This window comes from Sciurus carolinensis, chromosome 18 (genome assembly GCF_902686445.1).
Source record: "Sciurus carolinensis chromosome 18, mSciCar1.2, whole genome shotgun sequence".
Classification (NCBI taxonomy): Eukaryota; Metazoa; Chordata; class Mammalia; order Rodentia; family Sciuridae; genus Sciurus; species Sciurus carolinensis.
The window spans coordinates 4,691,145-4,707,414 of record NC_062230.1 but is presented as its reverse complement, the minus strand read 5'-3'; the positions used below and the strand labels follow the sequence as shown (position 1 = coordinate 4,707,414).

Sequence of the window (16,270 nt, the reverse complement as noted above, 5' to 3'; positions counted from 1 at the left end):
AACATATGAAAAAATGTTCACCATCTTTAGTAATAAGAGAAATGCAAATCAAAACTACCCTAAGATTGCATCTCACCCCAATTAGAATGGCGATTATCAAGAATACAAGCAACAATAGGTGTTGGATAGGATGTGGGGGAAAAGGTACACTCATACATTGTTAGTGGGGCTGCAAATTAGTGCAGCCACTCTGGAAAGCAGTGTGGAGATTCCTTAGAAAACTTGGAATGGACCCACCGTTTGACCCAGCTATTCCACTCCTTGGCCTATACCCAAAGGACTTAAAATCAGCATACTACAGAGATACAGCCACATCAATGTTCATAGCTGTTCAATTCACAATTGCCAGACTGTGGAACCAACCCAGATGCCCTTCAATGGATGAATGGATAAAGAAACTGTGGTATATATATACAATGGAATATTACTCAGCTATAAAGAATAATAAAATTATGGCATTTGCAGGCAAATGGATGAAATTGGAGAATATCTTGCTAAGTGATATAAGCCAATCTCAAAAAACCAAAGGACGAATGATTTCATTAAGCGGATGATGACACATAATGGGGGTGAGAGGGGGACAAGAATGGAGGAAGGAGGGACTGTATAGAGGGAAAAGAGAGTTGGGGGGGGAGGAAAAAATAACAGAATGAATCAAACACCATTACCCTATGTAAATGTATGATTACGCAAGTGGTATGCTGTTACTCCATGTACAAACAGACACAACATGTATCCCATTTGTTTACAATAAAAATTTTAAAAAAAATGGAGAATTAAGAAAGAATAGCAAATGACAAAATAACTTGAGTATTTTTCAGAACAAGTAAGACTATGGAATTAAGAGGTAGTGACCCTAGCAAAAGAGAAATGGCAGGTGGTGGCTGTTGGGCCCTCTGCCACGTCCCGCGTGGAGGAGGAAAGGCTGGCTGCCCGAGGAGGATGTTGGCGGTTTTTCTGTCTCTTACCCAGAAAACTTACCTACTCAGTAAACACATGAGAGCCAACACTCTTTATGAGAGGGGGCGTGACGGTCCGGCCATACCAGCTCTGGCCTCTACAATAACCAAGTGGCCCAACTCTCCTTTATTTATAATATTCAGGTAAAGGGGGCAAGGACTGGGAGGAGCTTCTCCTGTGATGGACAGGATAGGGTGGAGCTGGGGAGCCATCCCCTTAGAGGGAAAATTCCAGAAGGAGACAGGGAACCACTCCCACGCAGCGCCACCTACTTCCCCGCAGTTCCTAGGAGCCAGGCCTCTGGTCCCACGGCTCAAGCTCGTCTGGTTCTGCTAAAGGAGGATGGCTTCCCACAGGTGGCGAGGCCCACCCCATGTGTGGCACCACTGTGCTGCTCTGCTGGCCCTGTCCTCTGGAACCAGCTACCCTGGCTCTGTGACCCTGTGATATGTGACTGGAAGAGTCCCCAAGGGCCTTGTGGCCCAGCACTTTGGTTTCATAGATGAGGAAAGGGACTTGAGGGTTCTGTTGGCTCCATAGAGCTGCGGGAATAACCTGTGCAGTGAGATGGTCGCTCTGGCCCCGTGGACACTGGTAACAGTCCCACCGCATCTTACACAGGGTTCCTCCTTGTCTGCGGTTTTTCCTTCCTCAGTTTCAGTTACCCGTGGTTAACCACAGTCCAAAAATGTTAACTGGAAAGTTCCAGAAACAGTTTCTAAATTTAAAAAAATAATGCTGCCATGAACTGAGGTGCACAAGGCCTGTTCCGGCTCCTGCTTTCAGTTCTTTTGGTCAGGTGGACTGGTGTCGTTGGGTAATTCTGCGTCTTTGCAGGACCTTGGTCGCCATCTTCCTCTTCGGCTGCACCCTTCGTACTTCCACACCAGTGCACGGGGTCCTGGCTCCCCCGTCCTCCAGTGCGCCTCCCTCTGAGTGCACGTTGTTGCTTTAAACAGTCGGCATCGAGGTCAGGCGCCTGTGCCTCCCGTTGGTGGCTGGCGTCCCCGTGGTATACCACCACAGCCTGGCGGCGACTGCCTTCCCATGCTGTCCATGCTGGCCTTGACCTCCAGGGCTTCGGTGGCCCTGCCTCCGCCTCCTGAGTGGCTGGCTCCACCTGGGCACAGGGAAACGTCAGGTGCATCAACTTGAGAGGGAGCAGAGACGTGGGTCTGTGGACCAGCAGGACGGCCATTGTTCTCCCGACTCAGCTGTTTTCTGGCACAGGCTGGACTTGAACGAGTAGAATTAATTAAGTAAAATTAATTAGGTGCCAGTTATGGTTTTCCTTGACTTTTCTTCAGGCTCTAACAACAACAATCCTCAGACCTCCGCTGTTCGCACTCCCACCCAGACTAATGGCTCCAACGTTCCCTTTAAGCCGCGTGGGAGAGAGTTCTCGTTTGGTAAGTGCGTCCTGTTTTTTTTCCCTCCACCATGTTAAGTAGAAGGCGTTGGTGCCTTCCTGGTCTCGATGCCTCGCTTCTTGCTTTGTGAGGTGGGGCAGGCCGTGGAGAAGGCCGCAGACCGTCCCACCAGCCTGCAGGGTGGTACTCTGGTCCCAGTGCTGGTCCCACGTGTCCAGTCTGTGCTTGACGGAGGTGTGTCGGGCAGCAGGCGAGGCCCTCATGAAGGCGTGGGCCCAGCCTTCCCAGCTGGACTCGTCCTCAGCCGCTTCAAGCGGAGCTGCGGGAGGGCGTGGGCCTCGATGGGCTGCTGGACCTGCTTCTCACGTGCGTTTGCAAAACGGCAACGGCATCCCCTTTCTCCATTAGTCACCATGACGGACTTGAGTGTTGACCCCTGGCCTGTGCAGGTGGCCACCCCCGGGGTGTCCATTTCAGCCAGGGTGCCAGAGTTGCAAACAGTTCCGAGCCTGCCAGGGTCGGCGCCCGCCCAGCCCTGACCGCGTCGAGCCTTCGGCTCTTCCTCTGTGCTCTCTGAAGCTGCTCGTGAGAGCGAGAGGCCGTCTTGAGGGTCTGCGGCGGAGCCCCCAGCAGGCTAACCTTGTGTTTACCTGCAGAGGCCTGGAATGCCAAGATCACGGACCTGAAGCAGAAAGTGGAAAATCTTTTCAACGAAAAATGCGGTGGGTTGACCCTGAAGCCTTACTGAGGTCTGAGGTAGCCTGTCAGAAATGCAGAGGGGGAGCAGAGCAGTGTCCTCCCCACTCTCCCCACCGGACTCTCTGGGCCTCAGGTCTGGGTCTCACACCTGGCAAGCCCCCAGAGGGTGTGTTCTCACCCTAGGTGGTGTCCCTAAGTCAGTGTGGTCTTGGGAGCTGGGAAGCGTCACGGTGTATTTTTAGAGCTGCAACTTGTAGCAGCTTTCAGAGGGAGAGGTGAGGACTGTCTTGTGCCTTCTCACAGGGGAAGCTCTTGGCCTCAAGCAGGCGGTGAAGGTGCCCTTTGCGTTATTCGAATCCTTCCCGGAAGACTTCTACGTGGAAGGCTTACCTGAGGGCGTGCCCTTCCGGAGACCGTCTACTTTTGGCATTCCAAGGCTGGAGAAGATACTTCGAAACAAGGCCAAGATCAAGTTCATCATTAAGAAGTAAGGAAATGAGGTGAAGCGGAGCAGACATGCGGCTTCACACTGTGGCAGGGCTCTGATACCGGGGTCAGAAGGGCCCCAGCCAGCCTTCTGCGCACACAGCCTGTTTCCTTAGTGGGCCAGAGAGGCAGCCGAGGGCCCGGCGTGTTGGGAGAGGGGCTTCTGCGAGCACGCTCAGGGTCCCGGGGCTGGTGCTGCCGACCTAACAGTGGTTCACTTTTCCAAAGGCCTTTTATTTCCCCAACTTAAAGAATATTTTTGACCTCTCCTATATTTGCCTGAACATCAGTAGATGGGAATCATTGGAATCATTGGTGTGTATTCACACAAGTTACTGGAAGGTAATTAAAGGCAGGTTCTGCTGGATCCGAGCTGTGCTTCAGCCCCTTGGTGTTGCTGCCTCGATCAGAGCATGTTGCCACACAGTGACCACCCTTTGCACCTGAGGCCCCATCCTAGAGGGTGGCAGGAAGGCCAGGAGGAGGGTCTGGGACTCAGTGTCTCCAGCTGCACACAGGCTTTTCCTGTTTTCATTCTCAAGTTTGGCGCTGATTCTTCCCGGGACGACCCCCAACCATGGAAGAGCTTACAGTCAAGCCAGCGCACTAATGGGGTCAAGCAGAGGGCCAGGGCGGGGGCCAGAATCACAGTGGATTAGGCTTTTTTTGGACGTGTTTGTGGATCCAGGCTGTTTCTGCCCTGCTGTGAAGAGCTGAGTGTGTGCCTGCAGGTCAGGGCTGCAGATCCTTCTTTCTGAATCTTGGGGGATGAGTTCCACCTGCTTAGCACGTGTTCTCTCTCATTTGTAGGCCAGAAATGTTTGAGACGGCGATCAAGGAGAGCACCTCCTCCTCCAAGAGCCCCCCCAGTGAGTGTCCCGGGCAGCGCGCTCCCTGCAGGGGCTTGACACTCCTCTTCAGTTCTCTAGTGATTGAGAGCTGAGTGTGCAAACTTGCACACTCGCCGTGAGAAAGCCACAGTGAGAACGGTCTTCCCGAAGCTTCAGACCCTAGTGGAACATAGAGCGTGGCAGGAGAGGAAGCCCCCTGAGGCCTGCGGCCCGTGCAGGAACCCCCAAGGGCCTGCGTGGGGCTCCTCATCGTGGGTTGCTAGGGGAGATTTTGACCTTGTACGTTCTCCCTGATGTCCGATCTTAAATTTCTGTCTGAAGGAAAAATAAATTCATCACCCAGTGTTAACACGACCGCGTCAGGTGTGGAAGATCTTAACATCATTCAAGTGACAATTCCAGGTACCTTTCTCTGTCCTCTGGGTCCCCGAGCCCCGGTACTAGGGCTCATTCTGTCACACAGGGATGTCGGATGTCCTACTCACCCCATGTGCTCTGTGGTGTGGCTCTAGGCTCCAGCCCCAGCCTGTTCATCCCCACGTCTGTCTGCCCTCACGACACCTATCATGGTGGGAAGGGGCGAGGCACTTCCAATTTGGAGTGTGACTTGTTCACATGACCAAAATGCTCAAAAGACATACACAGAGCTCCTCATAATCTACTTGAATCTAAAAGTGCAGTTTTAAGTTTTGGGTTTTCTCTGAACTCTTTTTAGATGATGATAATGAAAGACTGTCAAAAGTTGAAAAGGCAAGACAGCTAAGAGAGCAAGTGAACGACCTCTTCAGCCGGAAGTTCGGTACGTTCTGCTGGTGAAGTGCAGTCTGCAGCAGGCGCTGGGATCCAGGCCAGGCCTTGCACACTCCGGCCTCCCGGCCTGGAGGTTTTATTCTAATGCCATCTTTTTGGGAGGTGATTGTCGTGTAGTTGTGATCTCCTGGTAGAAAGGGAAGCAAAATTTTTAGTGATTTTAAGTGTGTTATCCTATTAGTGGTCAGTGTCAAAGTTAATAGAACCATGGCTCGTGTTTGTTGATCTGTACAGAGAACCTAGTTAACAGACGAAGCCATCTTACTGGCCTCGTGTTTTCAAAGTCGGCCGTAGGTACCAGGTCCCTCTGCTTCTGTGCTGCCTCATTACAGGTGAGGCCATCGGCATGGGCTTCCCCGTGAAGGTGCCCTACAGGAAAATCACCATCAACCCTGGGTGCGTGGTGGTCGATGGCATGCCCCCCGGAGTGTCCTTCAAAGCCCCCAGCTACCTGGAGATCAGCTCCATGAGAAGGATCCTAGATTCTGCTGAGTTTATCAAGTTCACCGTCATTAGGTGAGTGGGAGCCTCCTGCTCAGTCAGAGGAGCTCACCCGAGGTCACCCAGTGTCACTGGGTCCCCCCAGTGTGGTTGTGAGTGCGGAATGGCAGAGCGACCTGGCCTTGGCCCTTCTTACCTCAGGGGGGTGTTTTCTTTGGTGCTGGGATCAAACCAGAGCCTGGGACCCAGGAGACACGTGCTGAGTCTGAGCCGACTTCATTCTCCAGTGGCTTTGTTTTTGTTTTTGTTTTTGTTTTTTTGGTACTGGGGATTGAACTTGAGGGCCCTCAACCACTGAGCCACATCCCCAGCCCTATTTTATATTTTATTTAGAGACAGGGTCTCACTGAGTTGCTTAGTCTCGCTAAGTTACCGAGGCTGGTTTTGAACACTCAATCCTCCTGCCTCAGCTTCCGGAGCCACTGGGATTACAGGTGTGGCTACCACGCCCACTGTCATTTTCCAGTTTTTAAGGCAAGGTGTTGGCAGGTCCTGGCCTGTGGGCTGAGTCCAGCCTGGCACCGACTCTAGTGTCTTCTTGAACACAGTTACCTCTGACTGTTGCGTGTCCTCTGTGACCGCTTCCTACGACAGTGGAAAATTTGATAGTGGGCATTGAAGACAGTGGGGCCTAGGAAGCCTGCGGGGCTCACCGTCTTGGTGTCTCCACGCCAAGTCATGTCACTCCATTTCCTCACCTGTAAGACGGGTGGGGAGTGCCAGCTCCTGGGCCACAGAGGTGCCACCGCACGACAGCAGCGTGAGCAGCACGTTGTCGGAGTGCGAGCTGGTCACAGCAGGCCACCGCTTCAGCCAGGCTAGTCACCCCTCTGCCCAGTGGCTTCCTGCCAAGGCCCATGTCTGGAGACAGATGGTTTAGGGCTGCGTCGGAGATCGCTGGTGTGCCACGTGCGGGCCTCTTGTCCACCCTCCCGGACACCACAGCATGTTGTCCCCCTGAAGCGTGGTCGTTCCTGGAGATCAGGCAGAGGCCTTTCCCAGTGGACCATTTAACTAGACTCACTCTGTTCCTGTCTGTGGCTCACATTTTGTTTTGTCTCCACCTTTGGTGCGGCGTTTGTAACAGTGGTTGTGTGTGTTTGTGTGTGCGTGTGCCTACATGTCTGTGCAGTGCACACACGCACGCACACACCCCTTTATTCTTTTTTTTTTTTTTTCTTTCTTCAAACTGGGCGTTGAACCCAGAGGTGCTTTGCCAGTGAGTTTCATCTCCAGTGCTTTTTATTTTTTATTTTGAGACCGTCTCACTAAGTTGCTAAGGCTGGCCTTGAAGTTGCCATCCTCCTGCCTCAGCCTCCTGAGTTCCTGGGATGACAGGCATGCCCCACCACGCCTGGTCACACACATCTCTCCTAAAAGATTATAAAGTAGTGGTTAATAAGTGGCGTGGGTTAAATATTAGTTGAGTATACAGATATTCTTGTACTGTAAAAATAAACTGTTATGATTTGCTTCTCTCTTTTAGACCATTTCCAGGACTTGTGATTAACAACCGTGAGTATTCCGTGGTTTTGCTGGGTGTTCCGGGATCTGTGAGTCACGGTGGCGGGTGGGCCCCGTGCCACTCGACCACCACGGAGAAGTGGGGCTGTGGCCTCCATCCAGCCCTCAGCCTCAGCCATAAGGGATACTGGTGGAACCCCTTTTGGAGGGTCTCAGATTCCTGCGCCTCATCCGTTATACGTGACATCTGAAGTGGGTCAGAAAGCCTGCTTCATGAACACTTCTGTTGGCACGCCACCTTTGTTTGTGGCAGAATCCAGGCTGTGAGCAGAGACTCTGGCTTGTGAAGCCTGAGGTGCTCACTGACCAGGCTGCGGACACAGTCGGCAGCACCCAGCTAGAGCAGTGCAGGCCCAGCGTGGCGCCGCACACGGGCTCTGCGTCACTATGTGGCCCACAGCGTGGGTCCTTCCGTGAGGTGTCACCGCCCACGTGGGGTGGCACTGTGAGCGGCGTGAATGGCTCCAGAGCCGAGACCCGTGTCATGAGTAGTGTTTTGAGCGAGCCTCGGTTCTCGGGTGTGTTTGTCCTTTAACCTTGTTACCGGGTCTTATAGAAGTGACACCGTCCTGTCCGCACGCACTCCACAATTTCGTCTTCTCACCAGAGTTGCTGTCCTCACCTAGGGTCCCCTGCACTGGCGAGGAGCCCTGTAGCTCACTCCTGGGGAAGTGAGCGCCCAGGGCCTGTTCTGCATCCCCAGCTCCCGGCCCCGAGGAGCTGGGACTGTTGCACCTGCGTTGCAGAGTGGCCTCTCTCGGCCCCCATCCCTCGGTGCCTTCTGGGTTTGGGTCCGGCTCCTCGCTGTCTTCCTTGCTCATAGTGGACCCCTCACCCCACCTCCTGCCGAGGCTCCCTTCCGTGCCTTCGGTGTGGAAGGGTCAGCAACTAGAAGAGGCATCCTCAGCGTTCAGCTCTGATCACACTAAGGACCCTTGCCATTTAAGGGAACCCACGGTGACTTCCCCTGTGATTCTTTTTCTGGATCCCAATTCACCTGTCCACGGTGTGACTCTTAGGAGCCACAGACCAGCATGTCTTAAGCTGCCCGTCCCTGCCTCGGTTGCAATGCTTGGTTTTGCTCTCCTCCTGGTGCAGTCGTATGCACTAGAGTTTTATGGTAATTATCGTGAAATTTGTGGTTTTGGTGGAATACACAGAACCCTTCATCACTGTTCCTTTCTCACCATAAGGAAGGTAATAGGCTATTGCGGCCAACTTGGGACCGCGCACCAGTCAGATGTGACAGTGTTACTCACCTGCTGTCTAAACTGCCTGCTTTGTTTTCAGAGTTGGTGGATCAGAATGAGTCAGAAGGCCCTGTGATCCAAGGTGAGAGAAACCGTGGAGCAGAGCGTCTCCACCGGCATAGGCCCGCTCCCTGTGGCTGTTAGGGGACTCTGTTCTGCCCTGTGCACACACACAGGCTTGGTTTTCCTGACACCCATGTTTAGAAGCGTAGAACATTCACACAGACCCACGCTGCAGGTGTAGCTCAGGGCAGAGTGCCTGCCAAGCGTGTGAGGAGCCCTGGCTTCTGTTCCCAGCACCAAAAAAATAACAATAATCACACTAACTGGAGCTGCAGGGTCCTGACTAAACACTGTGGGCCTCAAACTGTTTGGACCCCAGTCCTAGGTCAGGCGTGGTGTCAGGAACCCCAGATGTGGTGGGCTGGAACCAGTCGGGGAGAAGATGGTCGTTTTGCTGGGCCTTCATTGTACTTACCTCTGTGTGGCGCTGAGGGTGGGCCCGGGCCCCGCAAGCTGGCAGGTGCTCCCACTGGCCACAGCCCGGCACTGGCGCTGTTGTTTAGGCCACTTTACTTCCCTGCTCTTAGTTTTCTGGGGCTGGCCTGGAGCTCCCAGTCCTCCTCCCTCGTCCACAAGTCCCTGGCATACGGGAGGGTGCCACCTGCCTGTCCTAAGCCGTCAGTTTCTGATGCTCACTGCCAATCATTGAGCCAGGCCAGGCCGTGTTGGGTAGGAGTGGGTGTGTTGTCTTCTTAGTTTCCTTAAAAATGGGGAAAGGCAGCTGGGGCTCAGCGGCAGAGCGCTTGCCTGGCATGTGTGAGGCACTGGGTTTGATTCTCAGCACCACATATAAATAAATAAAATAAAGATCCATTGACAACTAAAACAGAAAAAATGGGGACCGGCTGCTGCGATTGAGATTGTTAAAAGGATTGAAAAGCTTCTATCGAAGGCGTCCAGGGAAGAATGGACGAAGAAAAGGAGCTGCTTGCTCTCTTGTTACACCTACATCAAGATCCTAACCTGGAGCTGGTTGTGGTGGTACTTCTTTAAAATCCCAGCTACTCCAGAGGCTGAGGCAGGAGGACCACAAGTTCAAGGACAGCGTTAGCAACTTTAGGGAAAACTTAACTCAAAATAAAAAGTAGAAAGGGCTGGGGATGTAGCCCAGTGGTAGAGCACCCCTGAGTTCAGTCCACAGTACTGCAAAACAATTTAAAAAATAGAAACAATTGTTCTTTACTGCCAAGGGATTGCTCAGGTGCACACTTGGCATGTGTGTGTCCTTGGCCTCATTCCCAGCACACACGCCCCCAAAAATCATTCTCAGAGACTTCATTTGTATGGTTGTGTATTCTTAGCACATCTCAGAGAAGTAGGAATTGGAAAATATAGTTGAATAATTTTAGGTCAAAACTGTAGACTCTGGTTGCAGTTTCTTTTTGGGCTTGTGGTTTGTGTACAAAGCCTAGAGGGTTTCTCCCTTGTCCTCCTTCCAGATTCTTAAATAAGGTCAAGCACCTTGAGCACTAATAAAGAAGTCTTCTGTGTTTCTCCTTAGAGTCAGCTGAGCCGAGCCAGCTGGAAGCACCAGCCACGGAAGGTAAGCGGGTAGTCCAGCTGGGAAAAATCCCAAGATTCCAAAGGCGCTTGCTAGGACAAACGATGGATTGTGTCTTTAAAACTGTATAGTTGTTTTGTTCTTTTGTTTGTGAGTGGTTTGGATCTCCCATGGCTGCTTTGCCTTCGTTTTCATAGAACACTCTGGTAGATTCTACAGCAGTCAGACGATTGCTGTGTAACCTGGTGGTGCTTAATGGTTGTCACTGAGGATGTACACATAAGATGTTTTTCTTTGAAAACACAAGTAACAAGACCTTGAGGGTGTAGCTCAGTGGTAGAGGGCTTGCTGAGCACCCAGAAGGCCCTGGATTCAGTCCCAAGCCCTGCCAAGAAAGTAAAGAAAACACAAGTAATAAACGGTAGAATTGAAGTCACACTGGGTATAAATGGATGTGTGATTGGCAGGCTGGCACTAATGCGTTGATTAATCTGAGCCCTTTTATTTTTCCTGATAGAAATTAAGGAGACGGATGGAAGCTCTCAGATCAAGCAGGAACCAGACCCCACGTGGTAGACTTACTTCCTCCCAGGTAAGTTGCCGCTGCATCCCCACTGCCATTCGTGTTCATTCAGACCAGCTGCATGTCCTTCCACTGACCAGGGTCCTTACTTCCCCTAGGGGATGGGGCCCCACCTTGAGGGCTGCAGGCCACATGTAAGGCCTGCAGGGTTGTTTGAGCTAGAAGCTTAAAGCAGAGATTTTCCTTGGATTAATATCTGTCTCCCAAAGAGGTAAAGGCACTTTGCATCAAGGTGAAAATGTGAGCGGAACTTACCTGGCCTCTGGCATTCCTTCCAGGGGACGTCACAACTTTCCCCCGTAGGAATAACAGTGTTAAGCTGGGCTCAGGGGGCCCGGGCAGGAGGATCTCAGGTTGGTAGCCAGCCTCAGCCACTTAGTGAGGCCCAAGCACCTTCGCAAGACCCTGTCTCTAAATAGTATAAAGAGCTGAGGCTGTGGCTCAGTGGTTAGGTACCCTGGGTTCAATCCTGGTGCAAAAAACAAACAAACAAAAACAGTTTTTACAGAGTCTGATGGAGGCTCAGGTGTGTTCCTAGCTCTATCTGTTGGGTTACAAGTCCAGTCTTGCTGTTCCAGACGTAGATCAGACCTAGAGCCAGGAATTATGAGTCTGTCCTCCTGACTCCTGAGCCACCTCCGTCCTTGCATGGACGGTTACAGGAACCAGCTGGGCAGTGGCTGGCTCAGGTGAACAGACCTCTGCTGTGGGTCTGTGCGGTCCAGCTACTTTGTTGTAATTTGTCTTCTGTTGCCGGTTCCCAGACTCAGGGTGTCATGTCATTTCATGAGTGCATTCAGTCCAAATAACTGTTACCAAAAATTGCACTTCTCTGTTCTGAATTCCTGTGATCAGATTAACCTGTTTTCTTCTTTGTTCTTTCTCATTTTAGCTTAAAGTATCAGTGGTTGAGAAGAGCTTTTTGGACCTGTTACTGCCCCAAGCTGTGTAATATACTTGTATAACAGAAATACCTTCTATACAAACCTTTTTTTCTACTTTTAGATAGAAATGTCTACTTTTTCAGCAGTTCTGTGAATTGAATTAAAGAGCAGAGTGACTGTAGATTTGGAATGGCTGGCTTACTTTGGAATGTATATTGAGGATTTCAGCACTGCTGGGAACACGACAGGGAAGTGACAGGGTGACTCTCGGCAGACGTTTTGCATATCAGCAGAGCCTCCGGCGTGGCGTGCGTTTCCCAGTGAGTGAAGATATCTGCTCCTGGAACATCTCAGCTTCTGCAGCGAAGAAATTCCTGTGATAGTCAGTTCTTTAGTTTTTCTATTTGGAAAATCACTTAAACGATCCTCTGTTCACAGCTGTCTTGACGACCGGGTGAGCAGCTAGTTGTCTGTGTATCTGACTAAACCTTTTCCTACGCTGTCGATCATGGTTCATACGTTTTTACCCTGATTAACTACCGTGTGGATGCCCTGACGGTCGGCAGGAGGCCGCACCAGCGCGTGGTGTGGACGGTGTGCAGAAGCCTCTTTCTTCACTTGTACTTTCCGTCTAAATAAAATGCATCGTGTAGCCCGGGCACTGAGGTCAGGTCTGAGCGTTGGGGTGAGCTGCGCCTCGGGACCTGTGTGGCCTGGGCTGTCACGGCCTTGGATGTTTTCTAATTCTGCGTGTGACACTGAGGCCCCAGTGGGCAGCAGGGTCTCCAGGTTGATGAATTCTGCACCCTTGCTATTCCGCGCCATCCGTAGGAGAGTCCACGTGTGCGGAGAGTTCACAGACGGTGGGAGTTGTAAAATACCAGCTGTAAAAGCTAGAGTACATGGCGGCATAGAGTTCTCGTTAGCTTTATCACGATATTCACAATGGAGAATTATATACATGGTAGCAAAAATAGGCATTTTTATGTGTTGCTTATATTTTACCTCAAATTAAATTGTAGATATAGGGTAATAAATAAAGTCCATCCATGCCTTTCACACACTCACTCAGTTCTTTCTAAAGTGTCTTCCTGGGCGTCTGGGAGCCCAGGGGGTGGGGTGGTGGCAGGTGGACTCTGAAGGAGGGACAGGTGGGCGCTGGGAGGCGCCTGCAGTGCCCGGTGGGTAGACCCTGGTGTCCCTGGGTTCCTGAGGCCTGGCGACCCCTGCTCGCCCGTCTCCCTGGGGCGCCCCTTTCTCCTGTGACCCGCGGCCCTGGGGAAGTGGCGCTCAGGTGGACGAGCCGTTCCCCTCGTTTTTGTTTTGCTTTGGTTTTGAGGCAGGGTCTCCCCGTAGCCTCGCTGGCAGGAGACCTTGCTGCCCCAGCCTCCCGAGTTGGGGGTGTGGGACAGAGCTGCCCGCCTCTGCACCCTGTGCACCCAGCCCTCTGCAGAGGCAGCTCGCACACCAGCCCCGCTTTGCCCCGGAGAGCGGCTGGTCCAGGGCCACCTTCAGTGTGCAGCCCCCGCCATTCCTATAGCACCGACAGGCCCGTGAGACCAGGGTCCTGCCCTGGAGGACTTACGGTGATGGCAGGGCGTGTGCTCTGCACGCATGCTCACACACACGCCAGGGTTTCTTAGCAGGTGCTGCGTCTCCTAGTGGGTCTGTCCCTGCGCAGCACCAGACTCGGGTCGCGCCCTCCATCCCTGTGTGTTCTCCAGCCTGGACAGGTGGCGGGCGGGGCGGGGCCAGGAAGCCTCCCAGCTGGAGCCACTTGCGCCTGCTTCCCAGCAGCCTGTGGGCCACGGGTGGCCACCGCTCTTGATGGCTGCCTCTGCGGGCTTCTGAAGATGATCGACCTAGAGGGAGAAAGGCTTACTTGGCAGTTCCAGAGGCTTCTGTCTCTGTCAGTGGGTGTCTTGTCCTGCCTGAGGCAGCGCCTGGGGGGTGGGCTTGGCGGAGGAAGCCGCTCTCGGGCAGTCTGGGAAGCACAGGGGCCCCAGGACCCTCTTAATACCCCACCAGTGGGCAGCTTCACTCCAGGGCCACACCTTCAGGACACCTCAGTGGCACCACGGCCTCCAGGGGCACAGGAGTCAGGGTGGGCCAGGGCTGGGGCCTGTTCAGGATGGCAGCAGTGGAGCTGTGGCTGCGGGTCTGAGGCCGCGCTTCAGAGGCGGGTAGGCGTGAGGAAGGTGGTCGGTGCGCGGTGGACGGGTTCGCCCATTGAAGTCTTTATTTGGTCAAGTCCGGATTGGATGACAGTGTCCTTTGGGATCTCGTAGGGGAATCTAACCTGTTCCCGTCTGTGGAGCAACTTCTTGATCTGTAGTCACCAAGGTGAAGTGTATTCACCAGGTCACATGGCGGGGGGTGCAGACCCCACCTCTGCACCGCAGGGCTCCTGCCTGTCAGCCGAGCTGGGTAAATGGCCCCTTTCAAACCCTGAGTGTGGAGAAGCGAGGGACGGAGGCCATCTGTCCCAGAGTGGCCTTTGCCCATGGCCTGCAGGGCCCCTTCTTGGCCTCCGGCCTGGACACTTGGCACACAAGTCGGGCATCTTGGGCAGTCCGTGTGCTGTAAGGCACTTTTTTTTAAAAGTTTGTTTGAATCACGCAGAGTGAGGTTTGGGGCTTTATGGATGAATCCCCCCACAGACCTGGGTCTGGGGCTTGGACAGCGTCTGTGCTGGGCGGGGCTCCTCCCTGCAGGAGGCCGCCCTCCCTGTGGACACAGGGTGTTCACTCTGAGCCTCCTCCAGCCCTGGCGTCGGCCCCCGGCGGGGAGGGTCTGCTGGCGAGGAAGACAGCTTTCCATGTCCACGTGCCACCCCGGCCCTGGTCTTGGTTGGCTTTACTCAGTGGGCAGATAATTGTCACCAATGTGCTTCTGGATGCCCCTTGTCCAGTACTCGCCTACCCCTCCGAAAGGGAACCCATTTCTGGACTTGCATTACGTGTTTTGGAGACGTCATGTACCTCCCGGGAGGAGGAAGGGACCCTGCAGGCAGCTCTTTCAGGTGCAGGACTCAGCTGCTCAGACCCCTCAGCTGCTGCCCGCCTGCCCTGGGGTCCAGCTCTGCTCGGCCTAGCGGCTCCTTCCCTCTGCCAACTGGGCCGTCTGGCCGTGGTGCGTCCTGTTGGACCTGTGGCCTCCACACCCTGCTGGAGGTCCGTCTTAGGGACGCTGAGCGCCCCAGCAAGCAGTGACACAACACCTGTTTGTGAAGGTGCTTCCTGCTCCGTTGCTTCTCAGAGGAAGAGGGCACTGTCGTGTCCGCTTCCTGTGTGGTCTTCAGCACCTAGGAGTGCCCCAGGCCACCTGCTCAGCCCTCGCCCGGGACAACTGTGCAGCAGAGGGAAGGGCGGGTTTCCAGAAGGTGGGGTTTGGCACACTGGATTGTCCCTCAAAGCCACATCTGCCCTGCACCCGACTGCACCCTGGGCAGCGGCAGCCTGCATCCCACCCACGGCTGCTGGCTCCGCGCTCGGGAACAGACCACAGAAGTGGTCACCCCTCCCTGGCGACTGGACCTGAAATAGTGCCCAGAGCCCAGTGCTGCTGGAGCTAGCTTGGCGGTCAGGGGTTGGCCGCTGAGCAGGCAGGAAGTGCAGGGGGAGCCCCGGCTCGGAGCAGCCCTGTCTCCCCTGCAGGTATTTCCAGGGGGCCCAGTGGGACAGACGTCTCCAGGGTGGCCTGCCGACCGCTTCTGTCAGCCTGACCTTCTGTCAGGAGGCCTGGGCCCAGCTGCCACCAGGCGATGGTGTCCCCCAGCCTGCAGCTCCTGCCGACTGGGCACATTTCTCTTGCAAAACCCAGACTGAACAGGAAGACCACCCTGAGCCCTGACCTGGAAGTGTCCCTCCCCCGTGTCCCTGTACCACAAAGGTGGCCCTGGCTCCTCACCTTGCTGAGTCCTCACAGGAGCCCGCGAAGTGGGCACGGTTGCTGGTGCCCTGTGGCAGTTGGCAGCTGAGGCCCAGGGAGCTGGAGCAAGCCAGCCGAGGACAGAGCGGGCTCCGGCCCAGGGCTCGCGCACAGCACTCGCGCCCAGCACTGCCCTCCCTGGCCTGTCGGGCCGCAGCCTCCAGTGCCTCCGAGCCCTGGGTCTGGAGGTCTGGAGCAGCGATCCCGGCAGCCTCCTGGCGAGGCCTGGAGGCCGACCCGCCCAGCAGCCCGCCCCACTTCCCACTTTGCTGGGAAGGGAAGACTCGGGGTTCCTGTGGGGCAGAGCTGGGAACCCTGTGCCTTTGGGCCTGGGCCCCGCAGTGCCAGTGTCCCAGGCAGGTGGCCAGGGGCTCCTACCGCTGCTCTAGGCCTGGCTAGAGCGGGTCCCGCGGGCTGGCCCAGGGGCGTCACAGTGGCCTGACAAGAGGCTGTTAAGACCCTCAACAAGGGCACCAGGAGGGTCTTAGGTCTCAGAACTGTCCCTCCACAAGGGGAAAAAGCCTAGACTCCCTCCAGATCCCAGAGGGCCCCGCTCGGGCCTGGTGACCAGACGCAAAGCTTTCCTGCTGTCCCGACTGTCCCAGTCTTGGGGATTTCCTGGGTAAGGAAATGACCCGGCCCATTGGGGGAAAGCCGAGTGGCCTGAGGGTGGGGAAGGTGACATTGGGAGCGAGGCCAGGATCCTCCTGCCTCCCTCCTCTCTGGCCTGGTGTGAGCAGCTCCCCTTCCTTGGCTGGCGAGGCGGGGCCTGGGGCCAGATCCCAGCCGTGTCCGCCTCTGGACCCCTCCGCCTCCGTCTTCCCATCTACCAAGGGCAGAAATAATGGTCCCCACCAC

At 54.5% G+C, this 16,270-nt stretch overlaps 1 protein-coding gene across 12 annotated transcripts in view; it reads left to right on the top strand.

The window, feature by feature from the left end:
* Positions 1–12,541, top strand: part of Gtf2i (general transcription factor IIi) — a 95,761-nt gene extending 83,220 nt beyond the window's left edge. For 11 of the 12 annotated variants that reach the window (XM_047533698.1, XM_047533700.1, XM_047533701.1 and 8 more), the window contains 12 exons: positions 2,268–2,369; positions 2,987–3,052; positions 3,333–3,516; positions 4,326–4,384; positions 4,688–4,768; positions 5,082–5,165; positions 5,509–5,692; positions 7,164–7,192; positions 8,492–8,533; positions 10,016–10,057; positions 10,533–10,607; positions 11,491–12,541. In XM_047533698.1, the coding sequence (XP_047389654.1) occupies positions 2,268–2,369; positions 2,987–3,052; positions 3,333–3,516; positions 4,326–4,384; positions 4,688–4,768; positions 5,082–5,165; positions 5,509–5,692; positions 7,164–7,192; positions 8,492–8,533; positions 10,016–10,057; positions 10,533–10,591 (932 nt within the window). In that variant the 3' untranslated portion in view covers positions 10,592–10,607; positions 11,491–12,541. The remainder of the gene's footprint in view (positions 1–2,267; positions 2,370–2,986; positions 3,053–3,332; positions 3,517–4,325; positions 4,385–4,687; positions 4,769–5,081; positions 5,166–5,508; positions 5,693–7,163; positions 7,193–8,491; positions 8,534–10,015; positions 10,058–10,532; positions 10,608–11,490) is intronic. The other variant, XM_047533690.1, reaches the window with a different exon arrangement.
* The last annotated feature ends 3,729 nt before the right edge of the window (positions 12,542–16,270 follow it).